Source organism: Bactrocera latifrons, unplaced genomic scaffold, assembly GCF_001853355.1.
Source record: "Bactrocera latifrons isolate USDA-ARS-PBARC rearing strain unplaced genomic scaffold, ASM185335v1 scaffold_114, whole genome shotgun sequence".
In the NCBI taxonomy this organism is placed as follows: domain Eukaryota; kingdom Metazoa; phylum Arthropoda; class Insecta; order Diptera; family Tephritidae; genus Bactrocera; species Bactrocera latifrons.
The window spans coordinates 699087-722628 of record NW_017534564.1 but is presented as its reverse complement, the minus strand read 5'-3'; the positions used below and the strand labels follow the sequence as shown (position 1 = coordinate 722628).

At 34.3% G+C, this 23542-nt stretch overlaps 2 protein-coding genes across 3 annotated transcripts; both read right to left on the bottom strand.

Annotated features, from left to right (window-relative positions):
- Positions 1–2037: 2037 nt before the first annotated feature.
- Positions 2038–4885, bottom strand: LOC108975390 (aspartate--tRNA ligase, cytoplasmic). Its single transcript, XM_018943856.1, has 7 exons — positions 4790–4885; positions 4172–4301; positions 3785–4104; positions 3541–3718; positions 3254–3482; positions 2575–3192; positions 2038–2499 (listed from the first exon to the last, which is right to left on the bottom strand). Exons 2-7 carry the CDS (start codon positions 4280–4282, stop codon positions 2336–2338), a joined length of 1620 nt encoding a protein of 539 aa, XP_018799401.1. The 5' UTR covers positions 4283–4301; positions 4790–4885; the 3' UTR covers positions 2038–2335.
- An 836-nt stretch (positions 4886–5721) lies between these two features.
- Positions 5722–18565, bottom strand: LOC108975365. Of its 2 annotated transcripts, XM_018943798.1 has the most exons (6): positions 18435–18565; positions 9590–9976; positions 7658–8338; positions 7513–7590; positions 7197–7431; positions 6072–6225 (listed from the first exon to the last, which is right to left on the bottom strand). In XM_018943798.1, exons 2-6 carry the CDS (start codon positions 9768–9770, stop codon positions 6072–6074), a joined length of 1329 nt encoding a protein of 442 aa, XP_018799343.1. In that variant the 5' UTR covers positions 9771–9976; positions 18435–18565. The 2 variants fall into 2 exon arrangements, with proteins under 2 accessions (XP_018799354.1, XP_018799343.1); XM_018943809.1 differs by lacking the exon at positions 18435–18565 and having other exon boundaries at positions 5722–6225; positions 9590–9770.
- Positions 18566–23542: the final 4977 nt, after the last annotated feature.

Genomic DNA, 23542 nt, shown 5'->3' with positions numbered 1-23542 from the left:
AAAGTACTCGATTTGTGCGCGCTGATTGGTGGGAAACCCGTTTTCGCTCACAACGTATGTGAGCAGTTGGCTGTGTTTGTGTAGAATAAGCCACGCCTGACGCTCTACTAATTCTTATTAATTGTGTAATATGGTGTAGGAATGCAGTTCTGGCGTTCATTTTGACTAAAGTTGGCTGCCACGTTCGCTGTAGGAGCATGCGGGAGAGCAAGAGCATGCCGTGTGGCTGCCCGACAAAGAAGTAGAGTGTAATGTATTGCTTGCGCGAATAGAGTGTGTTGAGAGGGTAGTTTGATTTTTGGTTTTTTATTATTGTGTTGCAAAGAAAATGGCGTCGCTCAATTGGAAGTATATGCAAGGCATGGGAAAGAACTGATGTATCCTTATTGTTTGTGTAGGCAGGCGCTGTTGTTTTTGTTCGTTGGCAACATAATGGTTCAGCAGAAAATCTTGTAAAGGTCACGAAGCTCAGGTGAACTGATGAGTATTTCGATTTGTTGCTAAAAAAGAGGAGGTACATTGATACGTGTGACTTTTGAAAGAACTTACTTATATGTATAAAGCAATTCTTTATAAAGAACAGGAATTTTTAAATTAAATTTTTTTATTGTGCTTGATTAGATGTAGAAAATTCGAGATACGATTTTGTGATCTCCAGTTTACCCGTATATGGAAAAAAGCTTTCACCAATTTAAAAAAAGTACAAAGAATTTTTTTTTGTATGGGGTATTTTATAATGGATTGCAATAATTTTAATTAAGTGTAAACCAGCGAGCCGAAGGTCCTGGCAGCCAGTACTCCTTTTTTGTGTAAAAAATAATAATTGTATGAAAATAATTGTATTATTTTTTTCACATTTATAAATAAATAAATAATTAAGTGTAGACAGTTGCAAGAAGTAGATTGATTTACAGGGAGCTAAAAAAAAGACAAAATCGTGTTAGCGAGAATATTTTACGGTTCATTCTGAACAACTTTGCCCAAGAGACTATGGGTCTAAACCCGTTTTCGAGATAGCGATATTTAAGGCGAGTTGTTTTTAAATATTATTATATTCATTCGTCAGTTCTTGATTTGTCTCCTCTCCTCTCGGTCAGTGGATAAAATGTTTACACTGTTGAAAACATATTTATAGAAAAAGTTTAGAAGCAAGCTTTTATAAAATGTTGCAAGCATTTTTATTCCATCTTTATCAAAGAGTTGACGTACGGAATGGGAAATCGAGATGAAAAGGACGTGGGCTGGATAAGTCGCTTGATGGGCAACCAGCCCACTAAAAGGTCATTCACCTCAGCAGTATGCTAGAGGTAACCAAGATAGATCGCCAAGGAGAAGCAGAATGGCATAAAGTGTGTTTAGGGCGATACTAAGGAATTTTTGCCAATTATAATATCATCAAACTAAATGTAGTGCAGATCTTCGTTAAAACCAACCTAAGTCACTCATTATATGGAAACATCGAGTTAAGGTTGTAAGTTTTGTGATTAGTTGCTGTTGTTGTAGCGGGAGGAAACAGCGCCAAGGTAATTTGGATGAATATTGCAGAGTTGGCAATCTTTGGCTGGATAAAAATCCCTGTCCGTTATGGTCCGTATAATGGTTGTCGTGGAAACGAGCTTGGTTTCGTATTATTCGTGAAGTGGTCAGTTACAGTTATAAAAACCATTTACATGCTATAATACTCTACAAAAGACTCCGTTTAGGAACTTGAATTTTGTTGATGTAGTGGGAGAAAGTATTCCTGAACTTCTTTCGAGGCATGGTGCGAGTTGACAGTCCGTGGTCGGATAAGAATCAGGGACCGTTCCGCTTAGTTAGACCCGACTGTCGTGGGAAAAGCAACCATCAAGATTAAAACGTTTTCCATACAAGAACTATACTTTGACCATTTACTTTGTAGCTTTGTGCTATAGTCCAATATCAGCGATTACGGCAAAGCTCTTGGGAAAAGTGGACAGGTGTACACTTATTTTGCAATCCGCAAAAATTATTTTAATTTAATTTATTGATACCCTTGTTTAAAGAAAACAACCACAGTTTGTTTGTGAAGATGTCGTCTTTATTTCAGTCTTAACACCTGTATTAATTGAAATGTGGACAACTTTTACACTAGAGCAGTTGTTGGACAACTGCTGGAATAACTACATAATTAAGTAAATAGTTGGATTAAAAAATAAAAATAAAATAAAAAAAAAATGAACAACCTTTTCAAATAATCAAGCATAGCAGTGGGATGTTACTAAGGAAACTGAGCAAACATAAAATGTATTTGAAACCCATTAGCAAAATCCACATTGATCATTTTCTCTTTAAATTTTTCTTGTGCATAAACATTTTAAGGCGTTAAGCGTTTGGGATCACGTGGGAACATCGACGTTTTACGTATATTATCAAGTCCTAGATAGAGCATGACCACACGTTCCATGCCAATACCACCACCAGCATGCGGTGGACAACCGAAACGGAACGATTCAATATATGCCGCAATCTTTGAGGTATCTATAATGGAAATAACGACAAAGAAAACAGTTAGTAAAGGAAATACTGAGTGCGCATCGCACAAAATGTACTCACCGATCGCATGATGTTTTGCGCGTTCAATAAGAAAATCGGGATCGTGTATACGCTGAGCACCAGAAAGTATCTCCTCGCCACGCATGAACATATCATAAGAGTTGGAATACATTGGGTTATTGGGATCGGGCATGGTGTAGAAAGGGCGAATAGCCAGTGGAAATTTGTCCAATACATAAAAATCGGTGTCATATTTTGCCTTGACAAGCCGGCCTAACAGCTTTTCGTTGGGTGTAGACAAATCCTCCTCATCACCGGTTTCAACACCAGCTTCGCGCAACATTTGTACACCTTCAGCGAATTCCAATATCAATGGCGGCTCCAAGAACTTGAATGGCTCCACTTTAAATTGCTGATTCACCGCCGCAATTTCCGCGCTATAAGTATCACGCAAACCCTTAAAAATTCCAGTGAACGTATCGGCGATGGTGTGCAAGACTTCGTGGTAGTGATATTTGAATGCCATCTCCAAATCGAGACCCACGAATTCGGTCAAGTGGCGATGAGTATTTGAGTCTTCCGCACGAAAAACAGCGCCGACAGTGTAAACTTTATCGAAATCAGCAGCAATAGCCATTTGCTTATACAATTGCGGAGATTGTGCCAAATAAGCGGAGTCTAGAATTGAAAAAATAACGTGTTAACTATGGAAAATAAAACGCAGTTAACGGTTGTTTACCTTTGAAGTAGCTAACAGTAAATACGTTTGCGCCACCTTCACTAGCGGCGGATATAATTTTTGGTGTGTGTATCTCTGTAAAACCTTTTGTAGTTAGTATGTCACGGAACAGACGACAAACGCCGGCTTCCAAACGGAAAATAGCTTGATTGGCCGGTGTGCGCAAATCTAAGACACGGTTGTCCAGACGTGTATCCTGATTTACGCGAATATTCAAACTGTCGGCATCCTATAAGATTAGATTTATTAGTGTCCGCATATAAAATTGAAAATTTAATTAAACATACATCTGGGTTTTCGGCACGGGATGCATCTTCAATTTGCAGCGGCAATTGCGGTTTGGCTTGTGACACCACGAATAGTTGTTCAATACACAATTCAACAGTTTGTTCAGTACAAGACTCGATCTTGTTGGGCACCGAAACAACTTTAGCTTGTACATCGATAATACTTTCTCTGCTTACGCTATACGGAATATAAAAATATTTATAAAATTTATATTTCTATATATTTAGTGAAGCAGTAACTTACTTGCCGCTAAACTTCACCATTTGTTTGGAAATACGTTCTCCTACAGCCAAAATACATTGCACGGTGCTGCTCTGCTGACGCAGCACTAAGAAGCATTGCTTGCCCTTCGAACGTGATGTATGTACACGTCCGCGCACCCACACTAATTGGTCCCGACAGGTTGGCTGGCTCAATTCGCTCACTGACACAAATTTACGATCTTCAAACTTCTCCTTCGATTGAATAAGACCGGCAGATCCATAACGACCTGCTGATACGTCTACGCTATCGCCACCTTCTTCAGCATTGTTCGCCGAGTTGGCTACTTTAATTTCAGCTTTCTATAAAAACAATAATAAGAAGTTAGATTTAAACAATAAGTTTTGATCTACTTATTATAAATTATACCTTAGCAGCTTTCAATGCTTCTTTGGCTTGCTTCTTTGCTGCCTTCTTTGAAGTCGTCTCACCTTCAGTCGCACTAGCACCAGTTGTTACATTTTCCTTATCAGCTACCATACTGAATGCTTTCTTTCGTCTAAAAATGGATAAACACAAAAATTAACACGACCTTATAAAAAAAAAGTTCATGAAAACAAAAAAGCAACAAGTCAAATTACAGCTAAACTATATTTCATTTCCTTTCATTCGTCATCGCTACACTCAGTAATGTTTTTTGAGGAGCGGTGAAGAGTGAGCGGCTACATTTCGTATGCGGCTTCGTTATTGCGTCATGTTTGCTAATTTAGTTCTTTGCAAATAAAAGTATTTGCTATTTATATATCAATATTTGGCCTTAGCACGCTTTCAACACATTGCACTGGGAGCTCTCGTTTGCTTTTATTTCGTCTTTCTTTTTATGATTCACAGCTGCAGCACCGGTGCAAATGTCTGCTCCCCTTTCCATTCCCCTTAATATAAATCACATGGTACTTTGCGTCACTAATTTCGGAAACCATTACGCTGTACGTTTTATACGATTCGTTGTATGTGAATTGGAAAAATTATGTTTTATTCACTGCTCACCTTTTTGATAAGAATTTATCTCGATTTCGTACGAAATTTGTGCTTAAAAACACACAAAATGTAACACCTCACACGTTTCACGACCACTGCATTCCACAAAAGATAAGATTCAATTGTCATTCCGGTGACAGCTGTGAATTGCGGACGTGTCAGCACAGGGTTGCAAGAAAGTGAAAAAATTATAATTGATATTATTAATATTAGAAAATGGGAAATAAAGTGCTATAAGTTTTTCCTTTATTTTTTTTTTTGGTAATGCTAAGCTTATAAAAAGCAGTATTTAAAATTATTTCGAACTCAGAGAAACTCTCGAACTCTTGTGCATATAATACAAATATTTTCAATATTTGTGTCACCCTATTTCATAACACCGCTTTCACGTCTTGCCATATCTTACCTTTTAAAATACCCATAGAAAGTTTATTTAAATATTGCGCCCTAATATGTTCATATAGCATACATATCCTCTCATACCCACATACATTTTTTTATTTGTAAATAAACTCGGAAGCATTATTTGCTTACTTACCACACTTAGTCAAGGAAATTTGTGTACAATGTGTTTATTTCGAACATATTTTTTTTATTATAAAGAGAGAAAGAGAGACTTATACTTATATATATAGCTGATAAACTTAGCAAAATATTTTAAGCCTTAAGTATTTTATTTAAGAAAACTTTGGTCTTCTATCGTGCTATTATAATGCTTTTAACTTTAAAATATTAATTAACAGTGAACAAGTTTGAAATTCGTGAACATGCATGTATACAAATATAGCTTACAATGAAATTGTACATACAATTATTATATATTTAAACAATAGTGACTTTTTTTGGTTTTGATTGCTCATTTCAATATGTAAGTGTGTGTTTACATATACATTTTTATTCGTTTACATGTAAAAATTGCTTTTAATTTCTTTTTATAATTATAAAATATAATTATCTTTATTTTTTACAATATTAGTCATTTAGGAACTGCAAATTATTTTATTAAAAAACGTGTTACTTTCATATAGTTCTGACTAATTTTAGATTCCTGCTCAACGATGACCATTTTTTGATGCCTCAGCAGCTATTTTATATTGGATATAACAATTTTTTGTTTCAAAAACTAATTTTGCATTATTTGTCATCTTTCGTAATGGCTTTCACAGGAAATTGTTCAACCATATAGCACATTAGCGAGTATGTTAAGGTACACTGATGATCGGTGGGCACTATTTTGACATATATATTCACGCATATACATATATTGAACAATGTTGGTTGGTTAAAGTAATTATCTGCCCATTATTGTGGGCTCGTCTGCCATTGCTACTTCATCGTTGGGTGCTTTCGCACCCTTCTTCTTGCCCGAATACCACATAAATAGAATACCACACACTAAATTCACTATAAAAGTAAACCACGCTAAGTAGACGCCATAACCATAACTGAAAATAATGAATGTAAAAAGGTTCATTTAATTAAATTATAAAATAAAAAATAAAAATAATAATGAAAGCAAATTTGAGTAAAAATATTATTATAACATTAGAAGAGCAACTAATATTTAATGTATGGCAACACCAAACGCAGAGAACGTATATTTATATATAAATATTTATTAGTTTAGTTGATTGTATAACCCTACAAGTAACAAAAGAATCAGCTGTTTTCCAAGAATTTTTCACAGCTGAGATCATCTGATGGAAATCTGCCTTTTTTAGGCACAGAGATGTAATTAAAAGAAATGTAGTAGATAAATAACTCACGGCGAAAAAATTATTAAAAACCCTATCAAAGGAATAGTGGTGGAAAGAAGGGTCCTATATCTACACGAAAACACGTAAAACACAAAAAATAATTGATAATAAGCGTACAAACCTAATCGCTAAAATTCCCATTTCAAAATCACAGATCAAGGTAACTATGGAAATAAATATTTTTTTATAAWATTGGAAACATTTAATAATATATTGATGCAATAATTAATATTTTGGACAAAACTGATTAAATTTAATATTTAGGAATTTAAATAATCGAAAAATATTTGAATATTTTATAAAAATTTTGTTAAAGTTATAAATTTTAAAACCTAACACGGCAACACACTATATCAGATTCGAAGCATTTGAACGTTTAGTAGTAGAATATTTGGGGGCAACCCGAACCAAGTGCCTAATTTGTAGTAGAATATTTAGGGGCAACCCGAACCAAGTGCCTAATTTGTAGTAGAATATTTAGGGGCAACCCGTACCAAGTGCCTAATTTGTAGTAGATTTTTGCGAGTGTGTTAGTGAAAAATGAAGGATTGGTTACTTGTAGGTTTATACAATGGTTTAGTTGTTGCAACCGGAAAACGTACTTCTACCGTTACAAGTATAAATCATAATTATTTTTCATACAAAATTCGAATACTTACGTAAGTTCAGCACCTTCGGGATATGCGTAGAATAAGTGCTTCTTTGTGTAATCAACAGATGAAAAGAGCACCTGTAAAACAACCACGGCAGTAGAGGCGGAAACCAAGTGAATACCACCAGCTAAACGCTTAAACATATAACGCGGATTCTTGAAAGTGTAAAATGAGAAAACCGAACCCAGACTCATAACGAACACGGTGATGCAGGCAAACGAAGCCTGTGTACGTATATAATCTGCCAAAAGTAAAACAAAAGTGTAAAATATTGTTGTGTAAAAGACTGTTGTGAAAAAGACAGAACTGAGCGCCTACTTACCCATCAGCTCCACATCGATGCCGGGATCTTTGTTCAACGACTTGGGGTTGGTGAACATGTCTATGTACTTGCAACGTTCTGGAAAAATGTGTTGGTAATTTTAATAAAATTATTTTAGTACATTATTCATACGACTCGAGCATACCATTCGGTTGATAGACATAACCGTTCGCTTCGCGGCCACTGCTTGGTGGTAGTGGTGGCACCAGTTGCAATATCACCTGATGGTCATCCAGCACAAATGCGGGCACGCCCAAATCACGCACATATGGCCAGAAGAGCTTTGGCACATATGGTTTCCCATTCCAACCCGCAAATATTGCCAATTGCGCCGCTTCTGGTATAACAAAATAATATGATGTCGCATTGACCCTGACTTTTTGCAGTGCCGTTCCGAAGATTTTTCGTGACTCTATTTCGCGTACATTTAGCGGATCAATTGCGATTGGCTTGGCATTTATGGGTACGGTTTCGGCTTGTGTGGCTGTTGTGTTTAATACGAGATCTTCAAAGATTTTTTTGAATGCTTTAAACTCTTCCTCGTCATTACGCACCCAATGCGCAAACATACGTCGTCTAGCGGACTCCGTAAAATTCTTCATCGGTATCTCCACAATTTCCTCGCTAAATTCACGCACAAACTCAAGCGCTGATGCATTCAATTTGGCATCCATTAACGTTGCAGGGTTCACATAAGCTATGGACGTGAAGTTGCGCACCACATTGGCAGTGGGCAACGCGTTAGGTGTTTTAGTGTGCCGGCAATGCACCCATAAACCGGAGTGTGAGTCCATAAAAAATCGTCGTGTCTCCGGTATGAAAATGCCTATTGAAGAAAAAGATAAAACAAAAAAAAAATTTTTTTTTTAATCCAGATTATTTATGTAACTTGAGTGATACAAATATTGAAATTTTAAAAAGTAATGAAAGTTCAAGTTGTAATGCCATTTGCTTAGCGCCTAACTGAATTTTAAGGCTCTAATTCTTTAAATCTACGCTAGAACTCTTCGGCTAATTCATAAAATATTGTGCGGGYTATAAGCGTTGTTACCAGTTCTTAAAAAAAAAACTATGGAATTATTTTCAATTTTTAATTCCAATTTCGGTAAGTGTTGACTGTTGCAGAGTAAACAAAATGGTAACTATGAGCGAACTCTATCGAGATAGGTATCGGGTTATATAAATATAAATGATCAGGATGACGAAATTTTGAATAAAGATTACCAGCCTTACAAAATAAAAATAATTTAATTTAAATTATAATTCAATGATATGTTTCGGTTTAATTAAAAAAATTGTGAAATATTTAATTATGGAATAGAAAAAAATTAAAAACTTATCAACTTCCCATTTTTCCTTTTTCAGCTTACCGCTATTTAAGCGAAAATAAATGATGTTAAACTGCTTCCTGTTAATTTTTTCTAAATGCTTTAAAATATCGCGCCGTAAAAACAATTTAGTGAGCTTAAAACGATTAAATATACGCGTCATTCGTAAATAAAAATTAAATAATTAGAAAAATCATTCCTAGCCTAATTGGTTATTCTTAGCGGATATATAACTACAAAGAAACTAAGGCGTCTATGTAATGTCTAATAGGTAGTACAAGAGTCGAACAAAAAGACTCGTGCCAAAGGCGGAACGATAATACTTTCTGGCAAATATGTAATAGTGGTCATAAAACGTTGTTGTTGCATATAAACATTCATTCAAAAATGAAAAAAGCGATAAAAGTTTTGTAGTGCGAACAACTAGCTCATAAAATTGTGAATATTGCGCTGTATAGCCTGCTTCTGATCATTGGCGGCATAGCCGAGCCAAAATTGCTTCCTACTTTTAAAGAAAATAACAACAACAAACAAATTTACAAATCAAAAGTATTCGAAATAAAGGCAATAAAATTGTCACTCAAAAGATTTTCGAATTCGTTAACGTCTAAGTTTGTACTGCGTATGTGCTCGGATGTGCATATTTCGCTCGTTATTAAAATGTGCAAATGTCACATGTTTTCTTTGATGAGGTAAAATTTAAATGTTAAAATATTTAACTATTAACTGGTCCCTGATATTGGTCTTACCTTTTCCACCGGTTATGATAACCCAGTGGTCCGTTGAAATGGCTACAATCCACATGATGAGCGAGACCACCATCAACACGCTGCAACCGAACAGCACACGACGCTGGAACATGTACGCCGCCATAAGCGGCTTGCGTTCCTCCTCGCGTCCAAGTGTTGAGCTGGAGACATCTCGTATCATTTTGCTGTTGTTTGTCCTTACTGTTGTGATGCTGTTATTTGCAGCAGCTATGCTTACGCCGTTCAAAAAGCGCTTCAACGCTTTGTATTGTCTTTATTTGCTTTATTGTTAATGCTTCGAGTTTAGCTTTTAACTCAACGGGCGTACAAGCAACTTCGTGACCCAGCGGCCGTATTTATACGAAGCGCAGGCGCCAGTTTTGATTACTGTAAAATGAATGAGGAGTTTTTTTTTAAATATATGGTAGTTACAAACAGTATACCATAAAAATAAATATTTTATTTAAGTTGCCTGGAAACTTTGTGATTAAATACTTTTTTTGTGCTACATTTAGTTTTTCGATTCCCATTTAAATATTATAAAATTATCAATCTTAGAATTTATATTTCAAAATACTTCTGCATAACGCAGAATGCCATGCCATGCTCTGCAGCCAATTGTTTTTTAATCATTTCCATTTTAATGTTCTGTGTTATAATTATCATCCTAAATGTATGCTACATTTTATAAATTTTTTCTAATTATACGATAAAATTTTGCAGATATTCCTATTGTTTACAAGGAGCTGCTCATTCCAGGCCAGGTCGATATCGGACCACTATAGACTATAGCTGCTGTACAAACTGGCGAACAAAATTCTTGTAGGAAAAACTTTTTTTGGAAATTTGGCATATATGTCCCAAGCAACGCTACAATGTCCGAATAAATTCTGTAGATCGAACAACTAATATTTCTATAATTTTTCGTATGAACGCATAAAACTGGTGATTATCGTGGTAACGGTTCGCCAACCATTGGAGAGTAGCGAATCGAACAAACTATACTAGATGCTCAAAGGAATGGGCATCACTTGTGGTGCAACCTTGCCTTAATACCTCTTCGGACGCATGCAATAGTGTTATGATTCTTTCTTAAGTTTATTTTTTAAGGTTAGAATTTAAAAAAAAAAATAATTTTTTTGTTTATTCTATTTTCTTAATGCAAATATATTTAAAAATACACACTGAAAATATCAAATCGTTCCGGTGAATATTTTCAAAGATACACGCAAATGTGAGAAGCGTTTCAGAGCCCTTGGAAATACACGTAAAACACGTTTTCTGAAAATGGTGTTTTCAAAGTCCAACCTTACTCGAAAACAGCTATACCGGTTAGTTTCAAATTTTAAAACCTGCTTCTTAAATATTTTTTTTTGTAATTAATATAAAAAGTTTTTAATCAATAAATATGTTTTTTATAAACAATTTAAGACCGAAATTTTGATCAAAAATCGTTCTTTTAAAACCGCCATTTTGTCAGATATTTTATTCTGCTTATTTCTTCATTGAATTACTACATTTAATTACTTTTACGAAATCTGTTTTCTTTTTAATTTCAAAGGATTCAGTTCTGAGATATAGTGGTCAACGCAAAACGTTTTTTCAGAGGAGTACACATTTTTGGATCAATAAATTCGCTTTTCCGCCTTCTAACTGTATACATATAACCCCTCAATGAAGTATCCGCAGATTCTTTTGTATGAACTAAATTTTGTTGTTGTTTCTGCATATACTTTTTTTGAAAAGTGAGTAGCATAATTTTTTTTAGCAAAACTGGTTTTGATGCAAATATTTGAGATTTTTTAACAAAATTTATCCTTTACCTCTATCTTGTGTAGTCCAACCTATTTGTTATCAGGAAGAATAAAAACTATACGAATTAGAGAATTCTATTAGCTACCTCCGACCCAAATGAAACAAATTGTTGGGCAAAGTTTTGTTATTTAAACAAATTTTGTGTATTTTAAAGAAGTTTTTCAAAGTTTAAATCTCAATTTTTAATTTCAAAAATATCTTAAATAATTCCACGGTTCGTCAAACATGAGCACTGGCACGGCTGTCACCCGTGGCATATTGACGTTGAGTTATGTGCACGCATTATTGCCAAGTATACATGGGTGGGCGTGCCAAGGTGTGCGTGCAGACGCGCAGAATTTAACAACTGTTTGGATTAAGATGCGCAAGTGGTTGTCTATTTAGCTCAATTTGTGCCGTTTAAATTCGCGCAAAGATTTGCTTGCATGTGTGTATGTATGGCTGTTTGTAGAAGTACACACTTAACGCTGCCAAAATAGTTGACTGCCAAAATGTCAAAATTGCGTGCGACTTAATATTTTACTAATTTATAAGAATGTTCGGTTGGTAGGTTGGCGTCAACGTTTCGGTTTTCATTTTTCATTTTTCATTTTTCGATTTTCAATTTTATTTTTACTTTCTTGCGGCCTACTTTTTGTAGTCACTACGTATATTTACTAAACAAACAACAAATAATGGTTGTTGTTGTTATTGCTGCACATGTGTGCTTAGGTTTTTATGTGAATATGCTCACGTCGTAAAATCACATTTAAATAAACAAAAGTTTCACTGCCAGAAGACGAAGAAAAAAGTGCCAAATGTGATTTTCACTTTTCATTTTTTCCCTATTTTGTTCTCTTCATCCACGTGTTTTGTCTTAAAATTCGAAATCGTGTGAGTAACAATGCTTTTCTAAAAAGTTTTCTTAAATCTGATCCTTTTCTCAAATATGGTTGTGAGTCACATGACTTCTAGATTTTTCAAACTTGAAATCATAATTTAAATGTATAAATAAATATATTACACTGAGCATTTTTTATGCCTCATTTGCTGATAAGTTTTAATTTGAAATTTATTTCCTTTGCAGATTTTTTGTAAATATTTTTTATTACTGTTCGAGGACCTGTTTGTAATTTGCGAAATAGGTGTGTATATAAATTTCATTCATTAATTATTTGGGATTTAAAAAATTTTGTTCTTTCAGTGTTTTGAGTAAATACGCCTATTGAGGAATAAAAATATAATAATTCATAAATAATAAAGAAAGGTGAAATAATAAAAAAAACAACGTGTAGTTGGCAAAAAAGCAAATTATTATTAACAACAACAACAACAAAAAAATTAATAATAAAACTGTGATTGATGGAAAAAAGAAAAGAGAGTGTAGTACAAATAAAATAGGTTAATAATTAATAAAACAAGAAAAAACGTTAACTTTAGTCGAACCCAAATATAATACCCTTCACAAATACAAAAAATTCATTAAAATAACTTGATTTTGATCGATCAGATTCTATTGTTCTATATGCTATTATGATCGGATCAGAAAAATTCCTTTGAATGTTGCATCTTGGCCTTAGACATTAACTTATGCCAAATTTTTTGAAGATATGTCATCAAAGGGAAAAGTTTTCCATATAATCCCTGTATTGTGATTGTTTAGTTTGTATGGCAGCTGAGTGATATCGTGGAACGATGTTGGCGGATTCGACAAGTGAGCAGCTTGTAGCTTTTTTTTTAAGGTCTTACAGACTCTTAAACAGATGAACTGACTAAATAGCTCTAGCGTTGCTGGAGCTTTCATTTTATTTTTAATTTATGAATGGTTTTTACTATCCTATCTTCTAAGTGGGTTCGAATTGGACATAGTGTGCTAAATTTTACAAAAGTCGGTTCCATAGTTTAGGAGTTCATCGTGGACAAACAATGTGACACGTAGTTTTTATATATAAAGATTTTATTGGGTCTCTGACATTTCCTTCTTGATGTTACAAACTTCGTGGCAAACTTTCCTTACCTTATTCAGGGTTAAAACTTCTCAAATTGTTCTGATCGGACTAAAGCATAAAACTGTCATTTAAATTCGTCGATCAAAATCATTATAAAAAATATTTTGAGTAATTTAATTTATTGTTAATTTTTTAAAAACCTACCTCAAGATTTCTTTCAATTAAATATGTACTTCTGACTCATCATTGGGTTAACTTTCACACCCCTGCGTGGTTAAGTACTTCTAATGTATAAATTTATATATACACAAATTTGGGTATATATGTACATACTTTCATATGTATATAAAATGTATAGCAGTGTAGCACGCACAGTATTCAGTTAAACAAACAAGCTCATCACGAATGTGCCAAAAAAATCGAAAGCATTTATTTTTGAAAGCTCAAGTAATAATTCTTTAATATTATTCAAGGATAAGCACGTGTAAAACACTAAACATACTACATGTATATGTGTAAACGTGCACATACGACCTGAATTCCCATGTTACCGCTATTCATGTCTGCATTTGCATACTCGACGCTCTCAACTCGCTCTGAGTGCCGAACTTTGCCTTCATAAAGTGCTTGCAATACTCATGTTGCATTTAACGCGAATTTCGGATGTTTGTAAATATTTAAGTATGTGTGTGTGCGTATATAAAAAGTTGTTGCCCTTTTCTTGTTTTTGCTTCTATATAAAATTATTATTGGTTTGGACACGCATATGCAAACATGCGTGAATAAAACATACATACATCGTTAAGCACATATGTGTGCGAATATATGTAAGTGCATATACATGCATACATGTGTATGGATATGCAGCCATATATTATATTAAATATTACTGACTTTGTTTGGTTTTATTTGTCTGGCACTTGGCATTTTACTACTTGACTCAAAAGTTAATTTTTTGCCACTTGCGGTGCGCTTCTTGGCTGTTGCTAATGTTTTCTTATTAAGTGTTGTTGTTTGTGTCTTTGCTGTATTAGTACATTTCTCTGTGCTGTGTTTCAAGTAATTTTTAGCATTATATACATATATAATATGTGCACCATGTATTATATTATTTATTGGTGAGCGTGTGGCTGTGTGTTTTTGTGCTCTTGTCTTTAGTGGGATTTTCCCATTTGTTTTAAGTGATTTTTTTTTAATTTGAAGAGCTGCTGATAATTTTATTTTTGTGCAAATGAAAAGTTATTTTTTTTTTAATTAAAAAAAAAAACATGTATGGCATGTATGTATGTATACGCTTTGTTTAGCAACAAAAAAAAAGTAAACTTAATAGGGAATAATAAAATGTAAACAGAAGCTAAATGCAATAAATAAGTGTAATTAGGTATGACTTGCTCGAAACAAAATATAAAATATTTTTGAATTATGTGAAAATACGAATAATACAAAATTATCTTCTATTGTTGTTGTGTGATTATTTTATAGGGTTTATTGTGTATTTTATTATTTGCTGCTACAATTTTAGTTCACTTGAAATTTTACCGAAAGCACACTTTGCCTTATAAAAGTGGTTACAGACTGAAAACCTTTAAAGATTTTCAGGAAACTAAAATGATAGATATAGTAGTATAGTATATACATATGTACATATAGTATAGGGCCTTTATTTCAACCTACTGCTCTAACCGGAAAATGGAATTAGACTAATTGAACATATTATTTTAAGACACCCTCTAATAATTTCTTCCAAGAAAAACGTTAAGAAATCGTTTTCCACAATATATCTCTTGATTTTTAGACATCAGCTGCAGAAAAAAATATTCACTAAAATCATTGGATACTAGTAGAAACATAAAAAAATACATATTTCGCGTCCGTAAAAAAAATTCAGAAATCTCAACAACAAAATCTTATAACAAAAATATGCTGATCAGAGTTATTGCTGATCATTAAGTAGTCTCTTTGGACAGCCTATGACAAATATTAGATTATATTGGATAGTCGAAAAAGTATTTTCGTATTTTGTCAATAGATATCTTTGCAGTCGTACATCTCCAGTGCTACCAATCATATTGTGTCATACAATATAGTGTTCATATAATAGCTTCATTTTACCAAAATTTAAATTTAGGAAAATTGACAAAACGTTACAAAATCCAAAATTCAAAAATTAGTGAAAATAATGAAGAAATTCGCTATATTTTAAATTTTTTATTTAAAAAAAGGGAAGAATGCCACCAACGAAATTTGTTAAGTTTACGGAAACGATGCTGTATCAGTTCATGTAGCACAACAATGGTGCGCTCGCTTCCGTTCTTTACATTTCGATTTGCACTGACGAAAGTTCTACGCTGATGTAGCGGAAATTTATGTAAATATAAAAAAATAAGTTGAAGTTTGATTAGAAATACGAAAATATTTTTTCGACTACCTAATATATATTTTCGATAAGACTTAATAGGTTCAAATATCCCACAAAAACCCGTTAGCTGCTCAGAAGCATCATACAACTCTTCCATCGGAAGCATATAGACCAAACTTAAACTCTTTCGCGTCATGTGATTTTAAAACAGATAGTCTTCAGAATCTAGTTATATAGTTTTTTCGATTCCATTATGTATAATAAATACTTAAGTCATAAGTTAAAATGATTTCATTTCTCATTAATTTCCTTACGATTGAACAAAAACCTTTAAGTTATTTCGAAATGTTTACAGGCGAGACGCACTATTTCGTAGCTTCAGGTACGGCCTTTCATATAAATGTCATAAGTTATTTTTACTTACATTAATATGTGATGAAACACAATTTTGAAGGCAACATTTTTCTTCTTAAATAAAAACATTAGGCAAAAAGGTGTTTTCTAAACATTCCATTTCACACATTTGTGAACGAGATCGGCGCGTCGTCGACATCGTTTAACGAAGACCGATTGACATATTTTGACATACAAATGGACTAATGTCCATATGTATGTTTCTATGAGTGTATGTATGTATTTGTAGTGTAAAATAAATTTTTGTATTGCCGATCATTTATTATTGTCAATAAAAGTATATAAAAAAGTTTTTTTGGTGGTTGCATTCTTTGCTTAATTTTAAAAGGTGTCAGTGACCTTTGAAATGTTTACCAAAAACATAACTCGTAAAAAAGCCATCACTTTTGAAACTCTAAGGATCATTTTTTACATCACGGAATCTTGTAGAGCAAAAAATTTTTCAAGATGTTTTTTTTTTTAATAAATTTGAAAAATATTTACTTTATATTTTGTCAAATTCATCACGATTACTTACAGCACGCGTTTATCGCAAGAAATAACTTTATCATTTATTAATATTTAATGACGTATTCTAAAGGTTAAGATGCCAACGCTTTCTGTCGCTTTCTAGAGCATCTTTTTGTTTAACGGATTTTCGTTTTCGAAATTTGTGCAAATATTTTGTATAATTTTTTATGCAAAAATAAATAACAGTGAATTTAATAAAGAAAATAATAAATTAGCAGGCTTTCGCAAGCGTTCTCATACACATCCCATCTTCGGAGCGGTGGCGAACACACATACATGCGCACAATGCAATTGACAGCGCTAATGGGCTGTAGAAATGTTTTCAAATGCGCTACATAAATAGACGCTTTTCTCATAGAGGTTGTCATATAATACATACATATACCGTTACACACCTACATGCATATGTTATTATACTTGTGTATTGGGGTTTATTGTCATTTTGGAATTCTTGACATTTTTCGCGACCAATACTTGCACAGCTGCGTGTACGTCGCACGGACAGAAGCCATTTTTCGGTGGCATTTTTATTGTTATTTAAAATATTAAGTATTTGAAAATATTTTGAAACTTGAGTGAAAGACATCACAGGAACAATAATGGCATTGGCAAAAATATAAATTTGAAAAGTGTACCGGCGAGCTGGCAAAGTGATTTTTGTGGGTTCACATATTTTTAAGTACTGAAAAACTATGTATTATTGTTTAAATATACAAATTTCAAATAGTATTTAAAATATTATAATAGATAAGTATGAATTTGCATACGCTTCATGGTTGGATTTCATAGACTTTTTGAAACCGGATCCCAGCTAGTCTCTCCGATTTTGAGATATCGATTTGAAATCTTGCACACGTCCTTTTCTCTACAAGTAGCTGCTTATTTGTCGGAATTACGGATATCGGACCACTTTAGCTTATATATACAAACTGAATGCTCAAAACTAAGTTCTTGTATGAAAATTATTCTTATTTTGCTAGATATCTTGACGAAAACTGGCATAAAGTATTATTCAAGGCAATGCTATAATCTCCAAATAAATTTTTCAGATCAGCCCACTATAGCACATAGCTGTCATGCCAACTAATCGATCAAAATCAGATGCTTGTATGGACAACTTCTTTATTTAAATAAATATCTTTACGAAAATTGGCATAAAGTTTTCTTCAAGGCAAGCTATAATCTCCGAAAAAATACAGATCGGACAACTACAGCATATAGCTGCCATACAAATCGAACAATAAAAATCAGGTTGTTGGAAAACTTCTTTATTCGTATTTTATATATATGTACCGACTACCGAAATTTATGATGCCCAAAAAGTCCAACATAACATCTGAAGTGAATTTCCAAAATAATATGTGTACCAAAGCACAACTTAAATCACAAATCAAGCATCAAGCTCAAATGATCACTCATACGCCCCGTGCAACACTCATACGACGTGTAGTCTACATAATAAATGCGAGTAGTTGTTTATCTTGAGATTTGTCGCCTTTTAGGCATTTTCATTGTGTAAATTTCATTTGTTTGTGTTTATCTGATTGTTAGTAATGTTTTTGGTTTTACTTTTGTTTCGCTTTATTCCCCATATCGCCTGCTGTCTTTAGCTGGCTGTGCTTTCGGTTTTACATATGCATTGTCAAACTGATCGCGCAAGTGTTAGCAACTACCACAGACAGAGCAAGTAGGCAGCTTACAGCTCAAATGAATTATGCAACTGCTCTGTCAACGGGGTAATATAATAACACAAATCGAGCACATTATAAATAATTAAACGTTGTATATCTTTTTTTAGTAGCTGACAGCTAAATATTACCTGCTGTGTTGCACATAAAATGCGACGTTCACAATTCAGCAACTAGCAGTAGGCTCGTACGAGAAGCAAATTTATTTTAGACATTATTTTATGTGAAATTTTAAATTTTTTAAAGATTTATTTAGAATTAATTTTTGTATGAAATATAATTTTTTAGAGTTTGTTTGAAAAATGGTTTTTTCTTAATTATTTTAAATTTTTTATTCAAATTATCATTTATTTGCAAAGAAGTGGCACTAATATTTGAGTTTCATTTATATATTTTTTTCATTTAATTTGTTTGGCATATCATTTTCTGCAACTTTTATTTAAATTTTAACGCACTCTTACTGATTTCTACTTTTCCAATTAAATATTTTTTCCAAAAACCACTTGTGGTTATATATTTCGATGAGTAGATTTTTCGTTATAATTACGCACTTTCACACAATACAATCACTAATTCATCAACATTTTTCGCCACTGTTTACTTCATTAGTACTTGCATTAGGTGAAAGTGTTTGGGTATTGCACTTTCCGGATGCGAGGGGCACCGCAAGCAACCCGCTCGTTTCAAACAACGACGACAAGAGTTCGTCCGATCGGTCAATCAGTCATTCGCACACTGATGCGACCGTTTTCCTGGTGATTGGCGAGTGCTCATATAGCTGCCTGGTTGCCTTTTTCGCCTACTTGCTGTGTTAGCAGCTCACTTGCTACTTGCTCTACACACGCTCGTGTGTGTGTGTATGTGCTGGCTGCCTGGCTGCGAGCTGATCTGAGTAGGCGACAAGTAATCATTCTTCATTATATTTCTGTTGTGCTAGTCGGTACCGTCGCGGCATATTGTTTAGCTGTTGCTTCTTTGTTTGCGTGCGAACCGCAAGCACTGAGCGAGTGTGGCCAAGGAGCGCCAGTAAAAAACATCGCATGCTCCCTTTTTGCACATCAGCAATGTAAATGAGTTGAGCGTACTTCGAAAGAAGTTGTTGAAGGGGCAGTGGTCGTTGAAGAAAGTTGTTGAACTGAGCGCCGCGAACTGGTGTAGAATCAAATCCAACAATTTTCTCTCAAATTTGCCATTGCATTTTTGTTTTAAGATACATATTATATGTATAGCACCATCCAAATAACAACAGCAAGGCAACTCATCTCGCACGCCTGCTCTACGAGCGTGCCAACAAACAACTAACCACGGACCGCAGTCAACGGGCCAACAAACAGTCAACCGTCAGGCAGATATGTTGCCGTTATTCATATATTTTGCTTGCTCCGCTCATGTGAGTGTTTCATTTCGACGCTCTTTGTCATGTGTAGCTTGTATAAACACATGCTTTACATAGAGTTCCTTTGGCAACTTCAGCGCCTGTTGATTTTTTACCAAACGACCACCCATTTCCCATTACAGCTGCAGGCGAACAACACAAACACACACGCATATCTATATATATATAACAACAGCTTCCTTCCGTCATTGAGTGCCTGTATAAATGGCTCCGTTTGCTTTCGACGTCATCAATAAACGTACCCTCTTGCAGCCCCTTTGAATATGTTGTGCTGCTCACTTTCATGTAGAATTTGTACCCACAACGCCGCTCTCACTTATACCAACACCACCATTAAACATTTAAGCACTCAAGCAGTAACAACAGCGTGGCACGCATGCAACGTTATTCCGCTAAAAAATAAATATGAAAAGGAAGTATTAAGCTGGCAAACGCTGAAGTATCACAGCGTGTAGCAGTCAATGTACAGCAAATAAGTTTTCCTTGTGCATTTGGCAATAATGTAAACAGCTCACGTTTTCCCCCAACGCAGCAATCAGCGAAAACGACGCAGGCATGGTCTGGCCCCTCGTTTTGTGCCTCGTATTGCCCGCGTGCTGGCAATCCACTTTTAGATGCTGTTAAATGAAATTGAAATTTCTTTAAAAATATCATACGCAACAGGCGGATAAACAAATGCACTACACATTGTGCTCACATACATCATCTCTATGTAGTATATATAGATTTAGCCTTTGTTGGTGCTCTTCATTGAGTACAAATTTTTTGAAATTTTTACACCATGCAGAAAAAATATTTTCATTGAAGGGAATCCTTTCGAATGATTTATAGACCTACGTAACAGAAAGGCACAGCAATACAATTTACAAATCTCCTCTCGTAAAGATTTGTCTTACTTCTGGCTCGATATACAACCCAGGCTAGCTGCTGGGCACATGGGTTCGATATCCATAGTTTTCGCGAAGTTCTATGCTATATTCAAAGTTTCCTGTTTCAGAGTGAAGCTCGATAATCTCGATTAAAGAGCACACCAAAGTGAAAATAACATAAAAGTTTATTAAAAATAACATACAACAATTTTAAATCGATTTTTGAAATATTTTTTTTTTAGCTATACTTCAACATGTTTTCCTCAAAAGAGCATTTTTCGAATTTGCTGAAGTAATTACTCGGAGGAAGTGATCCGATCACTATCAAATTTCTTCATATTGTGTATATATAGGTTAGTCGAAAATTCTTTTCGTATTTCTAATCAAATTTTAAATTATTTTTTTATATTTACATATAATGAACTTTAATCAACCAAATATGTACCGCAACCCTTTCCTTTGATCAGTTCTTCATTATTTGCATTCATTTTGGAACAGCTGTAACTTAAAATTTCACCTTTCCAACACTATATGATATGACACAATGTGATTGGTACCACTGTAGATATCTGTTGACTTAGTTGTTTTTTGATCTAAATAAAAAGCGACCCAAATTTTCAGTAAAACTCATGGAGAAGGTCGAAATCATTGCAACAATGGAGGAACGGATCATCGAAGATTTCTTGAAACTGAAAAAGATTTAATTTTATATACAAAGAAATGTATAAATACTTAAAATCTTAAATCATTTTATTTACTGCTTGTGCCTCTTAAAAATCTATCAGAGTAGATTTTTCTTTCTTCTAAGCTCTATCTAAAATATAAGACCTTTTATCCTGTAAGGGAAGGCCACATGTGGCCGAATTAGACAAGTCAATACATTCTTATTTGTCTACAAAATGACGCTATCACTTTTTACTACTTTTCTTCAAGCCTCCGGGACGCAACCTTGCGTGTTCCTGATCTACTACCTGGACTATAATAATGACATACAAGTATGTATGTAAATGCCGGCACATTAACAACAAAATGTGAACTGAGTAGAATGTGTCCAAAACAACAGGTTTCATAAACACATTCTGCTTAATAAATTATTGCGGTAATACATTGCGGCATGACAAGCCGACAGATTTGCTAATTTTATTAAATGACCTACAAATCTGGTTCAACATAAATAAAGAACGCTGTGGATTTATTTTGTCAAGATAATTTCACATACATACTCGTCTGTTCTGTTACCTGTGCTATGCACTCGATACACATACACATACACATATTTTATATATGGCACTATGGCACTAGTCGAACTAGGTGGCCTACGCGTAGGCGTTGGTGGTGACAAAAAAGTCGTTAGGGTTTCATATTATTTATTTGCCAATTCGTATAAATGATTTCGGAAATGCCAATCGCGAATCGTAGCACTTATTTACATTAATCGTACAACAACAAAAGTAAAATTTAATCAAAGCTGTTGAAGTTGAGTGGCAGATTTAGTGAATCACTGCTGGAAGCAGTTAATCAATCTTTTTTTGGTAATTTATTTTTCATTCACAACAATTGGTACTTGCACGAGCATTTGTTGAGAGCTATTATTTTGGATTGAACCGATAAATACTTTTTGTTACTAAAAAATTCATTTACTTAAATATATTTGAAAAATTATATCATATGCAACATGCCGCTGTGTCTGAATTTGGTATCCCCTTAAAAGTATTACTACACAGTCGTACTGACGTTGAGCAATACCAAAAGTTCCGTCAAGATTGGGATTGGGATCTCTTTGATACTAAACGAAGTTTCAGACAAGGTGACTCCCTATGGTGCCACTTCTGCAATCTAATGCTACTGAACGAGGGCAAGACGAAATATCTCGTGCAGTCATCGCACTCAAGACTTGGCTCCCACGTCTATATTATCATAACTTCGAAGTCGTATATAATTTCGTCCATCTTGGAATCAGTATTAATACCAACAACAACGTCAGCCTCGAAATCCAAAGCAGAATAATCCGAGAAAAGGCTCTGCGAACGATTTATGATCCTTTGCGCATTGGCAACGCGATTACCGAGGTCGATGGAACAATGAGCTGTATAAGGTATACGACGATATTGACATAGTTCAGCAAATTAAGAGACAGCGGTTACGCTGGCTAGGTCATGTCGTCCGAATGGATGAAAACGCACCAGTTCTATTCGACGCAGTAACCGCCGGAAGTAGCAGAGGAAGAGAAAGACTTCCACTCCGTTGGAGATTAGGTAGAGTCGAATTTGGATTCTCTTGGACTCTCCAATTGGCGCCACATTGCAAAATGAAGAAACGATTGGTGCGCTGCCGTTAACTTGGCTACAACCGTGTAAGCGGTGTCTACGCCAGTAAAGAAGATGAATTACGTAAGCAAATTTGATAAGTGGTCTTTTAATTTTACAGATAACTAATGGATCTGACTGAACGAGCGGTTACATTATAAAAGGCTTTAACTCAAAAAAAATTGAGATATCGAATTTTATCAAATTTTAGTATGTTACATATAAAGATATATAGTAATTCATCGAAATATAATATAAAAAAACAATATTTTTTTCTCACTAGGAGTGTGCTCTTTAAATCAATTCATATCCGCCACATTCATAAATGACAGATAAAATATCAATTAATTCAATATGGCACTTTATTAAAATATTATTTTCGCCTAATTCTTCTACCGATCGCTTGACAATAATAGTTTTGACAAATTGCGGCATCAAAAAATATTTGTGCGACAGGTGTCCGCATCGAAACACCACAATGCTACAGTGAGCACCATTGCCCTCACCACCACAACAGCACAAGCACCACCGTTATACATTGTCATGGGGAAATTCTGAAAATCATTTTGATATTATGTAGCTTTTCGCTGCTGGTGGTTGCTTTGATTATATCGCTACATTATTTTTGCATATTTTATTATTTTGGCATCTGCCACGGACAAAGGTGC